Genomic DNA, 19,685 nt, shown 5'->3' with positions numbered 1-19,685 from the left:
TCAGCCTAACCCCGCCGGTTCCCCTCAGGTGTCCCACTCGAGACGCCTCACTTCACGTTGCCTGCCAAGCTGGCACAGAGGCAAAGAAGAACAAAAAAAAAAACCAAATGAACAAGATGCCAAGCAACCCTTGCCTGCAGAATATGATAATATCCACGCAGACTTGAACATCAGGCTGTGCCGCTTCTAATTACCGCCGCCTGACAGGTAGCATGCAGATGCTCCACCAAGAATCAGCTCTCAGTTCTTACTCCGATCCAAGCCGGTTATACGCAGTACGCAAAATGCCTCGTGTAATCGTTGCTACAGAACAGATCCACTTTACCATCAAGAATTTTTCCTGCTTCCGCCGCCGCGATTCCACTTCCTGATGTCGTGACTCGTGAGGACCTCACTCATCTCACCCGCTGCATCCACTCACCATCGGTCCCTACAAAATCATCCCTCATTTCTCTTAAGCTCCTGGTCGACAAAATCACACCATCCCAACACAAAATCAATCCCGCCCCTGTAAACCTTCGCAACTCACCCCCAGTGAAAGATGGGCCGCATCCTCATCACCGGATCCACCGACGGCTTCGGCCTCGGCGCCGCCCGTCAGCTCGTCGAGCGCAAGCACACCGTCTATCTGCACGCGCGCAACGCGGCCCGTGCCGAGGAGGCCAAGAAGCTCGTCCCCGGCGCCGCGGGCGTCTTCATCGCCGACCTCACCAGCACGTCCGAGACTCGCTCCCTCGCCGAGCAGGCCAACGCAGTCGGCCAATTTGACGCCGTCGTCCTCAATGCGGGCTTGCTGTACGGGCCTTTCCGCGAAACCGAGTCGGGCGTGCCCGCCCAGGTCTTTGTCAACTTGGTGTCGCCGTACATCTTCACTTGCCTGTTGACGCCGCCGAAACGGATCGTGTATGTGGCGTCGGTGCTGCATCGCGAGGGGAAGCCGGACGTCGAGGATATCTTCTGGCTCAAGAGGGGCGAGAAGGAGTGGAACGACTTCGAAGCCTACTGCAACTCCAAGTTCCACGTCATGTGTCTTGTGAATGCGGCGGCGAAGAGGATGCAGGGCAAGGGCACGTCGGTTGTGGCGATGCACCCGGGCTACGTGCCCACCAAGCTCACGAAGTTCGAGGCACCTGACAAGATGGAAGACGGGCTGGAGACGTATGTCATGCTGGCCGAGGGCGAGTACGATATTAGTGGAGAGACGGGTCGGTACTTTGATCCGAAGAAGCAAAAGGGCAAGCCGCTGCCTGCTACCGAAGACGTAGGCTTGCAGGAGGCGGTGGTCAAGGCTTTGGAGGAGTTTACGGGACTGAAGCTGCCGGGTTCTGCCTGACGGCGCCGATGTCCCATCTGATGTCCAGATAGTTAGTCACCTCGCTGATTACTCAAGTCAGTAGTCTTCGAGTAGACTCATATCTGCGAGATTATCCTCGTACTTTTTCCGAGACAAAGCGCGTGGTGTTTCGAGCAAACTCATAGTCGTGACATTAAATTAAACCAAGCCCTCCGAGCCTAAATAAGTAGCGTTCGCGTCCTGCAAAGCTAAGAGAACCGGAAATGACCACCAAAGCTCTATGAATAATCTAACATTGCCCCCACCTCAACTCACCTAAGCAATAGGTCCATAGAAGCTAAACAAGCCATTGGGATCATACGCCGCCTTCGCCTCTCGCAGGCGAGTCACACGCCACTCCTCCTGTCCATACCACTGCTCCGGCCCCTCATTTCCAAACGCGTAGTTCAGGTACACGGGAACAAAATCACGTCCTGTGCCTTTGTGGAGAATCTGGCGGAACTCGTTCCCTAGCTTCGCAACCTCCTCGTCAAGCGCCGCGTCCCCGGGCATGTACTGCAACAACGGCCCGACCAACACATTCTGGGCGCGGTGCGCATACGCACTCGAATCACCTGCCTTGGCCTTGACCCCTTGCATGGAATAGTCATCAAAGGTGACCAACGAGTTACTGAGCGCCGAGTTGGCCACGATGCTATTGGCGAAGAAATCAAAGGCGAGCTTCTGGGCGGTGGTGTTGTAGGTCTCGAGGTAGATGGGGAAGCGCGGGTTGTTGGCGCCGGTCTTTAGGCACGGGCCGTCGGTGGTCCTGACGCCGACGAACTTTGCGAGGTCGGTGTATACGCCAGATTCCGACGAGTTGGACAGAGGCCCGAGGGCGTGGAATGGGGCGGTGTAGGCTGGGTCGACAGTAGTGACGCCTTCTTGCATGAGGAGGACTTGGACGATGGGCTGAGAGAGTAAGTTAGACATAACGTTGGCACACTTTGGGGTTTGGTAGGGGGATGGTAGGGTGCCGAGGAAGACGAGGGCTGAACTGACCTTCTCGGAATCAAGATCCGGGCTCATCATCCAATAACTCCAGTTGATCAAATCCACCGACTGCGTCCCGTTCTTCAATATCTCGTTGTTCGTCACCTCGTACACTTCCTTCACCAAGTCGCCGCTGAAGTTCATCAGCTCTAGCGCCCAGTCTTGATGTTCGACGTCGTAGATCTGGGATGTCACGCTGGTGACAATTCCAAAGTTATGGCCCGCGCCGTTCATGGCCCACCACAGGTCCGGGGTCGCGGTCTCATTGATCGTCACGAGCGTGCCGTTGGCGAGCACGACGTTCATGGAACGGAACTGGTCGCCAATCAGCCCGTGGCGGCCCTGGAGGAATCCGTGGCCACCACCGAGGCCGGGTCCGAGATATGAGACACATTCACATGCACCAGTGACTTCAAACCGCCATGTGTTAGCATCATCGGAGGTCTAGATAGGTGTAGGAGGAGAGACACGTACCAGCCTGCTTGCCAGCATCCCAAAGCGCGTGAGAGAGAACATGCGACTTGGTTCCGCCGGCCACTGTCACCGTCTGGCCATCTGCGGCAATTTCCACACCCGTGAGCTCATCGAGGTCTAACAGGATGCCGCTCTTCATCTTGCCCAGTGTGGTGATGGCGCCATGGGCACTGTTTGTAGCCAGGAAGGGGAGACCTTTCTTATTGGCAAACTTGACCTGTGCGCCAAACCGCCCGATTCCAATATCAGCCAAAAGATCTACTGAGGAAAGGTAGACAGGAAGTATGAAAAACAAAATTGGACGATTCTTCTTACCGTCTCGACAACATCGTTTTCAGTGGCAGGCCTCACGGCCACATTCACCGTCGGCATGTCCAAATTTGACCACCGCGTCGTGACATTGTTGAAATCGTCAGATCCCGAATAGAAGACCTTGGCGGTGCTCGAAAGCGATGCGACAAGGGCTTGGTAGTCGGCGTCCTGCCGGGACCAAAGAGTGTGGCCATTTACACCAACAGCAGTCAACGCCGTAGCGAGAATTTGCAGGCCGGTGGGGTGCATCGTGACTGGAACTGCGACCCTGGGGGATGTTCAGGAACTGAGTACGAATATGACTGGTGAATGATCGGGTTCCAACAAATCAATCAGCGGCCGCAACGAGCTACTCTTGAAATACCTGAGATGGACTCAAGATGTAGTGCAGGACGCTGCATTTTGCAAAATAGCCCTTCCAAGCGAGACCGGCTCACGACTCATGAATTCTCGCCGACGCGGAACCGGGACTAACGATGGCCTCACTTCCGAACCAGGACGGAAGCCGGCAAACCCCATCACCCGCGTGCGTAGGATGCCGAAGTTGAAATTGCGGCCAGTTACTGGCCAAGACCGGGGGGAGAAGGTTCACAAGTTGACAGAAACAGGCATCAGCCCGGGGCATTGGTCTCCTTTCGAACAGTAAGCGAGGCTCATCGCCATCATGGGCCACACCGGAAGGAAGCTGACAGCAGTAGCGTTGAGATACCAAGATATCAACTCAAAAGAGTCAAGAAAGCAGGAAAAGCTTACAAGAACACATCTCGTACTGGGAAGTCCCACCGCAAAACGTAAGAGAAACCAGGGGATCCATGACTGTGGGCTTGGTGGAGATTCAATTGAACTTTGAAAGTCGCCCTCCAGGAAGAGGGAGGCTCGGGGCCGGCCAGGTAAGTTTCGGGGTAAAAGCCGGTACTGTTTGACGGCCACACCGTAAGTCACCACACAATATACTACCACTATGCATACCTCGTCAGAAAACATGCGATGGGGCCTGAATTGTGTACATACCCCCAAGTCAGTGATCTGAACCTTGTCCACTGATACCGCACTGACATTCTCAGTCCCCCGATCTTTCCGTAGTCAGGGCGGATGCAATTCCGATGCTAGCGGTGTGGCTCTTTAGACGAACTAAATTGTCTCAGTCGGGGAGTCACTGTATAATATGGACTGGGCATGGGCAGCGAACGAGCACGTGGTCAAAGCTGATGAGGCAATTGGAGTGAATCACTTCGATATTATCTCAGACAATATCAAGTCAGGTTGATGTCTCGTCTGGTCTTCCTGAATCTTAGGAATGAATGTCTGTAAACAACGGCTCTGCCTCAGCGTCTTCAGCTGAAGGCGGTCCAATGAGCCTTGTCCCAAGTCTACTAAGTACCCATCGACCCAAATCATGGTCAAGATAATGCTGTGTGCTACCAAGAAAGAAAGATAGAACCCCCATCGATGAGCCATGTCGTATACTTTGGTGCTATACTGAACCAAGATCTGACCCACGGCGTTACCAACGCAGGACAGTGAAATGGCGGCCGCTGCCTCTGCCCAGCCTTGAGCGCTTTGCAGAATCGTCGACCATAGTAATTTGAGCTGTGAGAAGGTTCGAGACCAAGTTGAAAGAGGCATGTACTTACATGGGTGAACAATCAGGTCGAGATTTACTAAAACTCGCAGAAGGATTGCGTTCCTCCAATAGTGGCTGACATCCCGGGAAAGTATCATAATTCCCGGGACGAGACAACTCACTACCATGACTGCGTCTGGCAAAGTCACGATTGTCAGTGCCATCCGTTCCCAATCGCCGTCGACAATGCGTTTACTCACGGGAAGCCGGGGGCATGCAATACGTGACTAGTCCTACTAACACAGTAATCACTATGTAAATAACGCCGAGGCTTGATTCGTCGCGACCATCATTGTCTTTTGACTCAAAAAGAACCGAGGCTAGAAAAGGATGCAGCAAAGGGGAGGAATATTCTAGCAACAGAGCGTGCAAGCGGCTGCATTAAAATTAACCCTTGAACTGTAATGTAGAGCACAACTAACCTGTCGCCGACTCAAAATCAACCTCGTCATATCGTCGAAGAATTTGTGTAACCAAGTGCTATGGCGTTGCGCAATAGTTTGGCACGCATCCAGCCAAGAAACTTCGCCAGGTTGGCCGATGGTCTGTGACATGCCAATCATCATGTGAATCACTAAGAAGATGAAGTGAAATATAGCGACGAAAAGGCGGAAAGGCAGAGCTTTGGGACCGGCAAACCCCCAGAGAACCTCCACTTTAGGGACGGCAACGGTCACCAGGAGCAGTCTCAGTGGCAGCTCATTCGCTGGGTACCAAGCCAAGATGAGAATAAGAACTGTTGAGAAGAGGCACCCATCTAATCCGCCTTCGGGGAAGAAACCGGGAAGGGTAGCATTGTTGGTGGCTTCGGCGACAAGTATGAATACTGCCCATGGGAGATTCGCTGATGGTGGCCTCATTATGCGGCGCGAACTCACCCTTTGCGACAAAAATGCACGGAAAGACCAAGTTGAGCGGCAGCCTTGACAAAACAGCGAGCTGCAAGGCTTGTCCAATGACGAAGGAGACCTTGTAGTTCAACGGATCGTAAGAATGGCGGTCGAAATCGTATGGTCTAAAGATATTGACGCTGAACTGGAGAGGGTCAGCCTCATTGGCGAATTGGGGATCAAAATAGAAGAATGCCAATGCCGAGTAGATAACAGCAAGCACTTGGACATCGCAATCAGACTCTTCGAGCCACAACACCCAAGTCCATATGACGGGGACTTGACATGCGGTACATCCCCAATATGCGAATACACTCGAAGTCGTATACCGGAGGAGTGGGGATACTTACAAAGCATATAACGAGGAACAGAAATTCAGTTTTCCGTCGACCCGCTCGATTCATTACTGGAGGTTGACTGCCGTGATTGCTTGTGTTCGGAATATCTGGCTGTAGACCGTTTGGTAGAGGACTTTCGGCGACACCGGGGGTAGTCGGATGTGGTGCAAGTGAGACGCTAACTTGGTCCATCAAACGCATCCCTTCCAGTTGGCGACGGCTTGTTCTGAGGTTGGCTTGCCGATGATACGTCTGTGCCTTCGAGTCATACGAACAAAGCATGGCCCTATGCATCTCGCGCTCCTGCCCACATACAAACATTGCAAGAGGGGGCGTGTTGCATTGTAGATGTGTCAGCGTCAGAAGGTGCGTATCAATGAGGGTGAAAGAAAAGCTGTCCTCTGCTTGTTGCGCGGAAAGAGTCTCTGAGCGAGTGCTGACAGTGTCAGAGTTGGACTGTAAGGATACGTCTCGAAGGTTTCCGTGGTTTGAGCCCCAGAGGTATGTCTCAACAGTTCCAGCATCCATGAAACCTTCAACGCCAATGAGGCGAGGGACGAATGGCTGCTTGGTGTTTCGCTTGGACCTGATGAGAAGTACAGGAAGTGCTACAGCAAATACTCTAATGATGAAGAATATGATGGTCGCAAAAGCCTTGACTGGAACCAGTGAGCCAGATTGATCAATGGATGGCCATTCCGGTTGGGTGAATTTGGGAAACCCTTCGGGCGGCTTCATTCCACCCATGCGGTCAAATGATGACACATAAATCCCGATCATGATCAGAACCGGCACAACCGTGCAACAGAAGAAAGAGAAAGAGAATAGTGCGTTCTGGATTTGGCCAATACTCCGGTCACCTTACGGCTCTGGATCGATGCTCTCCCATTGGATTGTGGCTCCGTAGACGCCATCAAGAGTGACCGTGTCGGAGCCTGAAACGCCTTGGACTTTGAGAAGTGGTTGAATGTCTCCCACTCTTGCTCGCCATTGGTCTTATACGTGATACCCAGGAGCACCACTTGGCGGTGAGAGACATATTAAGCGATCAAGAAAGGCGCCACTGTCGTTGGCAAGCGATAAGTTGGCAAAGGCCTGGAACCTGGTGTCTTCCTTGTTGACGTGTGGACGGAAGCGGCTTGGAAAGAGTCGTATGATCGCGTAGGCTATGTCTCCATGGCTTAATCGGTTGGTCTAATGCTGCCTCGATCAAGTTCCCCGACGTCAGGATTGCCGAGCCTTCGAAGTGATTAACGAGTTCCTTGACAGTCTCACCGTCGTCCCAAGCCCTCTCTGCAAAGTTCCGTTTTGCCATGGGCTTCGGCCCCGAAGGATCTCCGATAACGTAGAGACTTATTCTGTACTCTGCTGGACAGAGTAGGAGTTCCAGCAACGTCCAGAGCCTTGACCACCATTTTCTGAGCCAGAGAGTCACCTGCTCCCTGCTGTATGGAGGAGGTTTCTCGTCGACCAGAAGGCAGGCCACCTTTTCTGAAGCCGTCAATCCTACAGCTATGATTATAGATTGTGCAGCCGTACGATCCAGTCGCAGATTCTGTACACGTCTTTGCTGCCGCTAGTTGAGCTTGCGACTCCGTCGTCGCTTCGCACGCATTCAAAGTCCAACCCAAAGGCTTTCTTCCTGGCTCGTTTGGCCGCGTCCGTTCCCCATCTTGCCAGCGTCAAGTCTCACGATCTCTTTTCCCTAAAGCTCGGTTGGATTCTCTCGTCTCTTCATCAGAAGTGTCGTAGCTGGAAATATCATCGTCGGTGGCTACCCGGAAATGTATACGTGTGTAGGAGACAAAGGCGAATTCCAGATCAATGTCTTCTCCGATCTCGGCAAGGTGTTCAAGTACGTTGATGGGTATAGATGTGTCCTCATCGAAGTCTTTCACAGAGCAAAGATACCTCCGACGAACAAAGGCGGTGGTATCTCCTTGATGTCTTCTTTCGTTGTCATTGTAGGTGAACCTTGGCTGGTTCTGCCTGGACAGAGGAGGAACCTAGCCCTCGTCCATTCGTATATTGTCCAGATACTGACAACCAGTTCTCGCAGTGTTACCAGCGGAGACAAGAGCAATTTACGGGTCCAGTTTCCGAGAGCCGCCGTTTGCCAGAGATTGCCGCTGAACACCTAATTCAGACACGGAAAATGGGTTTTGTAAACCAGTCTAGAAAATATGGCCATGGGCTGTTGCCAGGATACCTGAGGTGTATATCAGCAAAGGGAAATACGGTTCGACGCCTCAAACACGCTCAGACAAGATGCACATAGACTTATCCTACCAGAACGCAAAACAAACGCATGAAACAATGAATTTCAGAACCGTAATGGTGAGAACGCAGGGTCATTACGAAAATCCCGGGTGCCGTGGACGTATGATGACGACTCAGCCCAATTTTTGAGACGGAGAAGAAGCGTGACTTGCGAGACCGGCTTTCCCAATCGCGTCCATCGTCCCGTCGGAGGTAGAAGACTTGGTTCGCCGGCTGTTTGCACCACCAATGGACCATCCGCCCATCGGATAGTATTTGCCCACAGAGGGGAGAATGTGTTCCTGACATTAAAACACTGGTCAATATAGCCACTCACGGCTATCTGCCGTCCCGGTCATAGTAAATACAGTCAAGACGAATCAATTGATGTGCCCAGACAGCGGGGAGTACCGGGGCCCCGTACAACTCAATTTCCCTGATCTCGGAGGCCGCCATCGGTGAGTGACATACTTCTAGAAAGGGACTTAGATGTCAGTGACATACTTCTAGAAAGAGGCTTAGAAGTAAGACATGTCTTACTGCATGAGGCAAACAGCGCTAGAAAGACTTGGCCTACACGGTCCATAGATTCTACACGTCCGTGCGAATTATATATCGACGCATTTTCTGCGCGAAGCAGGCAATTATTTCTCATAACCTAGCTTTAATGATCAGTCTTTATGGTCAACACAAACAAGAATCACCAAACTCATAAACTTGCCAAGACATGCCTGAGACATTGATCGAAATTATTAATGTCGTGTTCACCATGACATATGGAATCTTGAGTTTAGTGGTGGCTATCTTGAACCTCTGGATATCCCACAAGATTCGCGTTGAGCGTTCAGCGAATGCGCCGTTCGCACACGTCCGGCCCTGCATTTCACAGTGTCGCCTTCGGCCATCACCACACCAGAATGGGAATGATAACGGTAAGTGTCGTGTCAGATGACGTCTCGCTCAATGCTGACCAAAACATTTGTCAACATCAGACCGCCCCTTGGCGGGTAGCGATTTCTCTGCTCAACCATCGCACCGAGAACGTCACCAAGTACCGCAAGAAAACGAAGGGACTCTTGAAAACTATGACTTCCCGCAACTTCTGGTCGCACCTCACGATATCGCCAAGATGCGTATGCAAGATGGACGAAAGGCAGTAACTTAGGCTGAGATTGGAACTCAATAGCCCTTTGTAGCGTAGGCGTCGCTACAGACTGTACATAGGGCGCTTATATGACCTTTTCCCCGGTCGTAGTCATAGCGCTTTTGGTTGGTTCCAACGTCGACTCGAGAGACTGACAGACATAACACTGGGACACAACGTGGACCATCAAAAGAGGAGATCACCTGATGTGGTATTATGAACGACAGAACGCTAAACGGTGGCAATGCTCTTTGCTGTTGATGGGTTTGCGAAGCTAGTAGACATAGATGAAATCCTCGTTCTTAAGATCAGTCATGTCGCGCAGGGCATTATCCTCCTCAATCGTCCTGTGCAGCTGGCCTGCGGCATCTCCCTCAACCTCGACAGCCTTGCTGGTCTCCGTCTCGTCCTTGCGCAACATGGACTCATCTACAATCTGGGCGCTCTTGCCGAGTTCCTCGCGGCGCTTGGCATGCTTGTTATTGAGAAACTTGAGGTAGATGGGGATGAGACTGAAAAGGTAGCAAGTCAGCAAAAATGGTCATGGTCACTGGTTAGGAGGGGTTGAACTCACAGTCCCATGATGCCGACAAGAACGAACATGATCAAGTTTGAGATCAATCCGGGGCGGTAGAGAGGAGCGTCATCAACGGAGTACAGCAAGGGTCCGATGATGTTGCCGACGCACATGCCGATGAAAACTACAGCGGAAGTCGTCTTCTTCTTAGTGTCACCAGCGGTGTTCTGCACCTGCCATGTGAAGATGATAGGGGTGATGGCAGCAAGGATAGAGACAAGGTAGTACCCAAACAGCAAGACACCCTTCTCATGACGGGGCACGGTAAGCATCAGGATGGAGCCGATGGCAGGCGGGACGGATAACATAGAAATGACGACACCCTTGCGCTTGATCTTAGTCGCAAGCCAGCCGCTTCCCATGATAGCAATAATCTGGATAGCGCCGAAGGGGATGTTGAACAAGATGGTGGTGAAGCTGTCGTAGCCAAAAGACTTCACGATGAGGTTGCCAAAGGTGGAGATGCCGCCACTGGCGATGGAGATGGCGATGATGAGCACGAACCAGCACCATGTCTTGAGGTCCAGGAAGGTCTCGAGGACGTGGTCCCAGCGCCAGTGGCCTGATTGCATGCCCATCTGGTTGGCACGCAGACGCTCGACGGCGATGACCTTTTCTCTCTCGGTGAGGTACTTGGCGGAGATGGGCGAATCGGGCATTAGGATGAGGACGATGAAGGAGTATGAGACGGTCAGCAGGCCGCAGAACCTGTGTCGGTTGTTAGCTCTGTTTTGACAGCTGGGGGAGGTATGGTTACTCACAGGAAGATGATCTGATACGAGTGCAGCGTTTCGCTCTTGATGTGTCCCAGTCCATATGTCGCCAAGCTACCCACGATGAAAGTCACACCGTTCATGGCGTTCCAAGACGTGGTGACGAGGGTCTGTTCACTGCGTCTCCACCACATGGTGGTGACACTTAGACACGAAGGTGCGATGAGAGCCTCGAACGTGCCGAGCATGAACCGGAGACCGAGAAGTGAGCCAAAGTTTGTGCACGAGGTCATGATGGCGAGCATGGAACCCCAGAGGAAGATTGCGGCGGCGATGACTTTTCCGTTGGGCAGCTTGACGAGAATGAAGGCGGCGGCGGGTTGCCAGACGAGTTGAGCGATGTAGAGGATAGAGCCAAGCCAGGAGTATTGGCGGCCGACGAGGCCGGCGTCTTCTGTGATGCCGAAGATGGAAACATAGCTGTTATGTCGAGATGGTTAGTCTTCCGTGTCATGAGTGATGAATATTTGTGAAGAATCGATGAGATGCGCATTGTGTTGATAGAACTCACCTGAGGGAACTCTTGTCGAGTTGCTGGAAGAAGTACGCACCTAGGAGAAGAGGCAGGATGCGAAAGTTGATGCGCTTCAGGACCGCCTTCTCTTCCTCATAGGTGAATGCCGTATCGCCGCCTCCGTGTTCCGCCAGGAACTGAGCCGCCTTTTCCTGAAGGCTGCCACCCTGGACCGGCTCATGGCGGACGGGCTCAATTGCGTCGACGGCGTTGCCGCCAGTTTGGTTCGTGGCTGGTGTGTTGGTAGCCATCCTGACTCATGCCCTAGCAGGCTCTTAGTGATGCAAGCAATGTCAAATCCCTTCTAGAAGACGATGAGAAGGCCAAAGGAATGGCGGCTGAGATGATCACGCAACACCGCGACGATGGAACCAGTGGGATGTCAACCAAAACCTAGCGTCGTATGAACCACCCAGAATCCGGGGACAGTTCATCTTATCAAGTCGCACGCAGCCCCCAAACCCCAGGTTCTACCCCAACATTCGGGCTCCTCTCAGCCGACTCAATTTCACGCAGCAAACCTGGAGAAAGCCCGGGGTAGACTGGGGCCAGAATTATGGATATCCTCGAACACATGACCTGGGCCGTTGCGTATTTCCGCTCGGTTTCTCTTCTACATCGCGTGGTCCTGGCGCGGCGACCCATGGACGGATACGGTCAACTTAACCACCCGGATATTAATCCCATACCAAGGTCTTGGTCCCGTTGCTTGACCAACATCCAAGACATCGCACCCCTGGCCGCCGAGAAAGGTCCCCATTGGAGGAAGAATTACAGCCTGAATGCGAGCGACGAGGGGTGCGACGTTTTGGCCGCCTCGTGTCGAATCATGCCCTGCAATACCGCGTGATGATTGGCAGGTCCTCCACGAGTCGTGGAAGCGATTCCCTGCTCAGAGCCGGAGATCCACGGGCTTGGGGAGCGGGTGGCTGTCAACGGCCGCTCTGGGCAATGTGGCATTCAGCTGGGTACCGGCTGGGCTGACGTTGACGTTGCAATCAAAAGAAAGACACCCCCAAACTCTCTCCGCATTCTCGTAACCCCGACTTCCCCCGCCCGAGGTTTGGTTAAATGGAGGAGAACCCACTTAAGAGCAACCCACCCCCGCGTCGTCCCCAGAGGATAAGAAGAAAGGAGTCGGACCACCCCCGCATTGCTGTGTGGGGATCAGGCCTCGGGTGTTCAAACTGCCGCAGGAGACAATAAACGTGGTCGTGGTCGTATTTTGGCTAAACTCGGGGGATGGGGGAGATGGACCCGAGATGAGGGTGTCGATGTGCCGGATGCCGTGCTGCGTGGGGTGTTGATTGCCGTTCTTCGGAGTCGTGACGTCCTCGCGGGGTTACCAAGACTTGCAAATAACTTCAGGTCCTTTTCCTTTTGCACACGTCTATGTTGAGACCTGTTTCTCGTTGGAATCTCAACTCTATCAAACACCAATAAAATCGCCGAAATATCAACAAACATGGCCGACATCACGACCAAGAAGAAGCGCTACGCCATCGTCGGCACCGGTGGCCGCTCCAGCTTCTTCTACACAGCCATAGCCCAAGACTACAGCGCGACATCCACCATCGTCGGCCTCTGCGACACCAACCAGACGCGGATGAACTTCGCCAACAGCAAGCTCGAATCCCTCGGCCACGGCGCCGTCCCGACGTACCTCGCCGCCTCCTTCGACCAGATGATCGCCGACACCAAGCCCGACGAGGTGATCGTGACGACCGTCGACCGCACGCACAACATCTACATCGTGCGCGCGCTCGAGCTCGGCTGCAACGTCGTGACCGAGAAGCCGATGACCATCGACGCGCCGCGGTGCCGCGAGATCTTCTCGGCGGTCGAGCGCACGGGGAACAAGGTCCGCGTGACGTTCAACTACCGCTACGCGCCGCACAACACCAAGATCTTTGAGATACTGAAAGCGGGCAAGATTGGCAAGGTGACGAGCGTGCATTTCGAGTGGATGCTGAATGAGAATCACGGCGCGGACTACTTCCGGCGGTGGCACCGGGATAAGCGCAACTCGGGGGGGTTGTTGGTGCACAAGTCGACACATCATTTTGACTTGGTGAATTTCTGGCTGCAGACGCGGCCGCAGACGGTGTATGCGCAGGGCGATTTGAAGTTCTACGGAAAGGAGAACGCGGAAAGTCGGGGAGTTACGAAGTTTTACTCGCGAGCGCATGGGAGCGAGGCGGCGAAGGATGATCCGTTTGCGTTGCAGCTGGACCAGAACCCGAATTTGAAGGCGATGTATCTTGATGCCGAGCATGAAGATGCGTATTACCGCGACCAGAGTGTGTTTGGAGACGGTATCTCTATCGAGGTTGGTATTGCAAAGTCCTTTTTAGCATCAAAATGCTGACCGGCATTCTAGGACACGATGAATCTGCTCATCCGATACCGCAACGGCGCTGTTATGACATACTCGCTTACGGCGTACGCCCCATGGGAGGGGTTCCGGGTGAACTTCAACGGAACCGGCGGACGTCTGGAGGTCGAGGTTGTCGAGAAGAGCTACGTCAACTCCGGGGGCAGCCAAGCTCTCGAAGGCGCGATTGAGAAGAGGACGATGTTGCTGCGGCCCTTATTCGGCCCGCCCCAGGAGATCGATCTCGGCGAGGCAAAGGGCGCACACGGAGGTGGTGACCTTGTGCTGCTGAGAGATCTGTTTGGAGAACCTGTTTCAGACGAGTACATGAGAGCCGCCAGTCACGTCGACGGCGCCGCGTCAATCTTGACGGGCATTGCGGCGAACCGCTCTATTGCGACGGGGCAGGTTGTGAATGTGGACGATATCTTGGTTGTGCCTGAGAAATAGAAGGTCCAACGTGTTCTCGAGGGGTCTGGGCGGAAACATAAATGGGATAGACTGAAATATGATATCATGATGTTTGAATTCAAACCCGGATCCCTCGTACTATTGACTCGAGGTATCGCGAAACCTAGTGCACTTTGCAGGGAAGACAAGCCTGCCAGGCGACACTAAGATCAACGCTTCATCAGAAGCAATTTGTACTATGCCGACTTTCAACCTGATGCAGATTCATTTCTGTCACCTTGTTGGTCCCAGAGGAAAAGCTCGAAAAGAGCGATAGCTTGAGATATCGAAGTGCATACTCCGTTGAGATTCTACCACCTTCCTCTTCCCACAAGCTAGTGACTAGCCTAAGGCCACGCCTGTCTGTCTGTTTTTGGTTCTCGATCTTTCTATGAATCTGTGAGAAGAACCACTGAACCCCCTATCCCGTCGATTCAACACCTTGATCTGTAGTTTTAACGCTTTCGATGCATTCTGATCGGTCATAGACCATTGCTAAACCCCACGCAACAACCAAGACGACGCCGATCCATATCGCTTTTGAAAGTGGGTTATTGCTTTCCAAAACGACCATAACACGGTATGCAGTTATCGCCATTTGGGGTAGGCAAAGGAGACTATTAAAGGGGTTAGTGCTATTCTTGTAAACGTTTCGTGAGTTGCTACTTACAGGCCAGGATGCCTTTGAAGCCAAAGGATACCTCGGTCGAAGCGAGAATGATGTGTCTCAGCTCTCAAGGGGCGGTGGGCATTTTTCTCGTCGTCAAGAGATGCTGTCTTGACGAAATCGACTTCTGGCTGAAAGGCCGTCATAGCGAGGGCCGAAATTTTGATAAAGAGTGATGTTCAGGGAGTTAGTTTATCGTTGGATAAGGAGGCATCTTTGCGAAGAATATGTTGATCGAAGGTGTGTCACCGAAACAGCCGACTTTTAGAGGGCTGCCTAGCGGGGCCTGAAGTTCAAGAAACTTTTCGCTTGACCATTAAGGTGTACATAGCTCATGAGCTGAGCGTGGCTTTCGGCGGAATTGCTTCTAACCCACCGTACATAGGCGCGCCGGGTACCCATTTGAGAGCGATGCGCCATTAGTGCAAACATTTGCGGAGGCAACAGCGAATTGAGTGTGCTTCATTCCGACTAATGTCTCATAATTGCCCAGCTTTGGAGTTGACAGCTTTTTGGAGAAATGTTTCTGATATGGCTGTAGTGATTGATCCAGCCCTCTGACAGGTATGACACTTCTCGGTGTAGGCTCGGTGTAGGGCAACGCACGGCCATGTTTTGTTTGCTCACCCCGGCCCTGTCATTACATAATCGCTAATTTCCCACCACAGGGTCACAGCCACCAACTGCCGGACTTTCTTGATCATTAAAATATTCAATCGGCTCGGAGGCCCTGTTCTTTTTCTGACGAGCACGAAACGAAAAAAACCAGACCGCAACGCTACATCCAGTGTATTTTGCCCACAAACTCCTCGCGCGCGTCAATCGATCGTCAAGACCGGATGCTCTTGCCAAAAAAAGACGAAAAACCTCCCAAGATATCGCATACGATGAGCCGTCCTCCACACGACGACCTCTCTTCCCTGGCCGAGCATCCACCTCTGGCATGATACACGCACGTCACGTCTACTTGCTGTTCATGGCGACGAAGTTGACGGCCTGGTCAACGTAGTCCTGCTTCTGGAAGTAGCCCAGGTGGACTGTCAGGTTCTGGCCCGACGCGCAGAACAGGTCCGTCTCGTCGCAGAAGGAGATGAACTTGGACGTCAGACCTTGGCAGGCGCCGAAGTCTTGGCGGGGGAAGATCTGGTAGATGGTCAGCTACGTCGGGATGGGCCGGTAGGAGGAGGAGAGGACTTACGCCGTTCTTCTTGGCGGTACCCTTCTGGAAGGGCTGCGTCGCGATGCTGGTTGGGTCGCCGATCAGGACGACGGCTGCGACTGCACAACACGTTAGCATGAGATACATGCTATCTTGAGGCAGGGGACTTACTCTTGTTGCCAAGCATCGGTGCTTGCGCCTGAGTGGCGTTGAAGTTGGGCCCATCTGTCGTTCCGCAGAGGGTATCAAGCGAAACTTGCGCTCCCTGTAACATATCAGCGCTGGTTTCCGCCATCGAACGCAGGAGGCCTTACCTGAGAGTATCCCATCAGCACAAACTTGGTATTAGGGCATGCCTGGGCTTGCGAGGTGAGGAGCTGCGTCATGTTGCCGACGCCGGCAGACACTGAAGGCGGGTACGGCTCAAGCTGCGCAGGATACACCAACGGCGTGATGATGGAGCCAGGAATCGCCATCGACGACTTGTTGGCGATGTTGCCGAGGAGCCCGGCACCCTGCGCCTCGAGACTACCGCGGGCAACGACGATCTGGACCGGTGCACATGGCGCCGGCGGCTGCTGCGGCTGCGGCAGGCCGAGGACCAGAGGGGCAAGGCACGCGAGGGCCGACAGGCTCAGTTGGTGATGCATTTTTTTCACTGCCGGAGGATGAACTCGTGAGATTCAGAGGAGAATCCGTGCGTTTGAAGGGTCCAGCTGGTTTGAAGAAAAAAAAAGGCTAGCGAGATTGTGATGGTCTGACGGGGCATCTTGCCAGGCTGTGTTAGGGGTGATCAAGGCCTTCTTGTATTGCGCCCATCGCAGAGCCTCAGACGAGACGACATCCATGACACAGCCGCGGCATCTCTGTCATTGCCCCATGTGGATGGAATGGTGTGGTGGTGGTGTGCGAAAGCGAGCGAAGGACGGGAGGGAATGCACTGCACACGTCTGTTCGCGCATGGCATCACTGGCTGAATATCACAGGTTTGCAGGACTCCACATGGAAGAAACTCCAGGGTCTCATGCTGTTCAGTGTTTTGGTTTTGGAATTCTTCGGCATCCCACCTTTCTATCCAATCTCATCGGAGAGCCTTTGGGCGGCCTTGACAGTCGAAGAATGCCAGGAATAGGCGGCCCGAGCTCGCAGCGAACCTCTCGCATCTCTTCGTTCCTTCATCGAATCGAGCGCGACTTTGCCCCGACTTGGGGAGATCTGCGATCTTTCCCCAAAGAGGCAATCGGCGAGAGCTGAGGCCCCCCCTTGTCGCTGTCGAGCGACAAGTTGTTGGGGCGGACAGTGCCATTGCTGCCGCGAACCCGGAAACACCACCGAGATGGGATGAAACCCAAGCAGCATGCAGCCGCGGCTCAACACGAACGTTCGTTTACAAATATGCCAACACTTGCGGGAGCCGAATAACCTAGCCAACCAACACAACCCTCTCCGCCGTCATCAAAACATCTAACCAATAGCCGCTGCCTGCCAAACACCACACCACACCACACCCTTCCTTTCAAGCAAAGTCTGGAGCCGCCCAAACCCTCTTCCCCGCGAACCAAGTCGCCTTGATCTCCCCCTTGAGCAGACCCTGCGGTGACCAGTCCATATCTGCAACCACAAAGTCAGCGACCTTGCCCTCCTGCAGGCTCCCAATCCGATCTTCCGCGAACACGCTCTTGGCCGTCCCATACGCCCCGGCCGTGATGGCCTCGCACACGCCCAATTTGAAATGCTCATTTGCCACCACCTCGTAGCCCGGCTCCCTCGCGGACCGCCTCGTCGCCGCGATGTACGCGTTCTGCAGCGGCGCCCAGGGCGCCGTGGGCCCGTCGGATCCGAGTGCGAGCAGCGCCCCGTGGTCCGCGAACTCGCGGTACGCGAACGCCCGCTCGCAGCGCCGCGCGCCAATCAGCCGCGGCCACGCCTTGAGGATCGCGGGGTCCGCGTGGACGGGCTGCACCGACGCCGTGAGCCCCAGCTCGCCAAGGCGGCGCGCGTCCGCCGGCGAGGCCATCTCGATGTGCTCGATGCGGTGGCGGCGGCCCGGCGTTGCGTGTGTGGCCAGCGCGTCGACGGCCATCTTGATCGCGGCGTCGCCGATGGCGTGCAGTGCGATCTGCAGCCCGGCGGCGTCGGCGCGGGCCACCACGGGGTTGAGGTCTGAGGCGTTCCAGAAGGGCGGCGGGGAGCCGGCGGCAGCGTAGGGCTCGGAGAGGTAGGCTGTGCAGGCGTCGATGATGCCGTCGGTGATGACTTTGATGCCCACGATGCGCAGGTCGGGCGAGGTTGTCTTGTTGAGTTCCGTGTGGAGCTCGATGGCGCGGTCCACCTGCTTGAAGCGCTCTTCTTCTGTTTCCGAGGGCTTGATGAGCCAGTAGGCGTGAATTCTCATCGGTAGGTCTGGTTCCTCGGCGCGGAGTGAGCACACGGCATCCCATGCCGGCTCGTCCATGGCCATCTCGATGAGACCTGTGTAGCCTGATGCATTGTACGATTCCACCGCTGCCTTGATAGCGTCCATTCTGTCCCTTTTAGGCGCAACCTGCGCGAGATGAGGCCACACGAGGGTAAGCACCGCCGCCTCGCTCAGCAAGCCCGTCGCCTTTCCCTCCCCGTCGCGGTGAATCTTCCCTCCGACGGGGTCCTTCATGTCCTCAATGCTGAGCTCCTTCACCGCCGCCGTGTTGCACCACGTAGAATGCAAGTCCTTGGTGTCAATAAAGATGGGCCGTGGGTCAATGTCGTCCAGCATATGCCTGTCCACACCACCCGGCGTGACATGCTGCGTCCACAGCTTGCACATGATGCGCGGCACGTCGGGGTTCGCAGCAGCAAAGGCCTTGATGGCGGCGCGGATCTCCTCGAGGGAGGTGCAGGCGTCGAGGGACAGCTTGCGCAGCCCTTGGCCGAGGAGCAGCAAGTGCATGTGGCCGTCGATGAAGCCGGGCAGCACGGTGCGGCCGGCGAGGTCGGTGACGCGGGCGGTGGGGTGCGCGGAGGCGATGTCGGCGGCGGCGCCGACTGCTGCGATGCGCCCGTCGGCGACGAGCATTGCCTCCGCGAAGGTGGGCTCCGTGGTGAGTGTTGCTGAGGGGTTGAGGAGGAAGACGCGGGCGTTTGTGAAGAGTTCGGGCGGTGGTGGTTCGGAGGCCATCTTTGCGGTGGTTTGCGCTTTGCTGCTCCTTCTGTATGTGATGCGATAAAAGATGCAGTGAATCATACGGTGAAAATATGACAAGAATACAAGAAAAAATTCTAAAAAAGATGCAGGGATCGATGAGAGTGACAGTCTGGTGTGTGAAGTGTGAGGTGATGTGTTCTTGAGGGAAATTATCGGCTTTATGACTCGGGAGGGGCAGGAGCGAGTCGCGTGGGTTGCGAGGGATCTGGTGTGACGTTCGTGGCGGAACCGCGGGGTTTAAAGCGGGATGGACGGGGCCGCTTTTTGATCTGATAAGATCTTTGCCATCTTTGGGGCCGTTTTCCACCGGCGCGCTATCTGTTTCTGGCTTCTGTCGGCCATAGTCGGTGTTTCGGTGTGCAGTGGGTGGCTCACCGAGGTGGCTGCTCTTGCCTCGGTGAAAGTTGCAGTGGAAGGAGCAACACCAGCTCTTGCTCCCACAGAGAAATATTCTCAATATTTGGAAGTCGCCAGCTGATTCAGGCTTCCTCAACAGTGGACTCTACCGGCAGGAGTATATATATCCTCACTTTCTCTCGACTGAGCTCCCTCCAACTTCAACCCTTTCTTTCACAACACCATCACAGCTTGGACTTCTTCAACCACATCAGGAAGGCCTT

General features: G+C 54.3%; 6 protein-coding genes across 6 annotated transcripts; 2 read left to right on the top strand and 4 right to left on the bottom strand.

Annotated features, from left to right (window-relative positions):
* Positions 1–541: 541 nt before the first annotated feature.
* On the top strand, positions 542–1,333 carry chyC-1 (Short-chain dehydrogenase chyC; the record flags this gene model as incomplete). The annotated part of the gene is made up of 1 exon (XM_037322549.1): positions 542–1,333. One exon carries the CDS (start codon positions 542–544, stop codon positions 1,331–1,333), a length of 792 nt encoding a protein of 263 aa, XP_037179455.1.
* A 276-nt stretch (positions 1,334–1,609) lies between these two features.
* On the bottom strand, positions 1,610–3,361 carry chyH-4 (FAD-linked oxidoreductase chyH; the record flags this gene model as incomplete). Its single annotated transcript, XM_037322548.1, has 3 exons — positions 1,610–2,736; positions 2,801–3,017; positions 3,116–3,361. 3 exons carry the CDS (start codon positions 3,359–3,361, stop codon positions 1,610–1,612), a joined length of 1,590 nt encoding a protein of 529 aa, XP_037180028.1.
* Positions 3,362–9,641: 6,280 nt separating this feature from the next.
* Positions 9,642–11,482, bottom strand: CGCA056_v007298 (putative transporter; the record flags this gene model as incomplete). The annotated part of the gene is made up of 4 exons (XM_037322547.1): positions 9,642–9,879; positions 9,942–10,652; positions 10,706–11,137; positions 11,229–11,482. 4 exons carry the CDS (start codon positions 11,480–11,482, stop codon positions 9,642–9,644), a joined length of 1,635 nt encoding a protein of 544 aa, XP_037180029.1.
* A 1,214-nt stretch (positions 11,483–12,696) lies between these two features.
* On the top strand, positions 12,697–14,055 carry yteT-1 (putative oxidoreductase YteT; the record flags this gene model as incomplete). The annotated part of the gene is made up of 2 exons (XM_037322546.1): positions 12,697–13,560; positions 13,612–14,055. The coding sequence occupies 2 exons, from the start codon at positions 12,697–12,699 to the stop codon at positions 14,053–14,055; spliced, it is 1,308 nt and encodes a 435-aa protein (XP_037180020.1).
* Positions 14,056–15,685: 1,630 nt separating this feature from the next.
* On the bottom strand, positions 15,686–16,531 carry axe1-1 (Acetylxylan esterase; the record flags this gene model as incomplete). Its single annotated transcript, XM_037322545.1, has 4 exons — positions 15,686–15,865; positions 15,921–16,000; positions 16,053–16,146; positions 16,196–16,531. 4 exons carry the CDS (start codon positions 16,529–16,531, stop codon positions 15,686–15,688), a joined length of 690 nt encoding a protein of 229 aa, XP_037180021.1.
* Positions 16,532–17,397: 866 nt separating this feature from the next.
* On the bottom strand, positions 17,398–19,038 carry ytcJ-3 (putative amidohydrolase YtcJ; the record flags this gene model as incomplete). The annotated part of the gene is made up of 1 exon (XM_037322544.1): positions 17,398–19,038. One exon carries the CDS (start codon positions 19,036–19,038, stop codon positions 17,398–17,400), a length of 1,641 nt encoding a protein of 546 aa, XP_037180022.1.
* Between the last annotated feature and the right edge of the window lie 647 nt (positions 19,039–19,685).

The sequence above is a fragment of the Colletotrichum aenigma genome (genome assembly GCF_013390185.1).
Source record: "Colletotrichum aenigma strain Cg56 chromosome Unknown KSG_Cg56_contig04, whole genome shotgun sequence".
In the NCBI taxonomy this organism is placed as follows: Eukaryota; Fungi; Ascomycota; class Sordariomycetes; order Glomerellales; family Glomerellaceae; genus Colletotrichum; species Colletotrichum aenigma.
The sequence above is the reverse complement of the archived record's forward strand: the minus strand, read 5'-3'. Positions and strand labels throughout refer to the sequence as shown.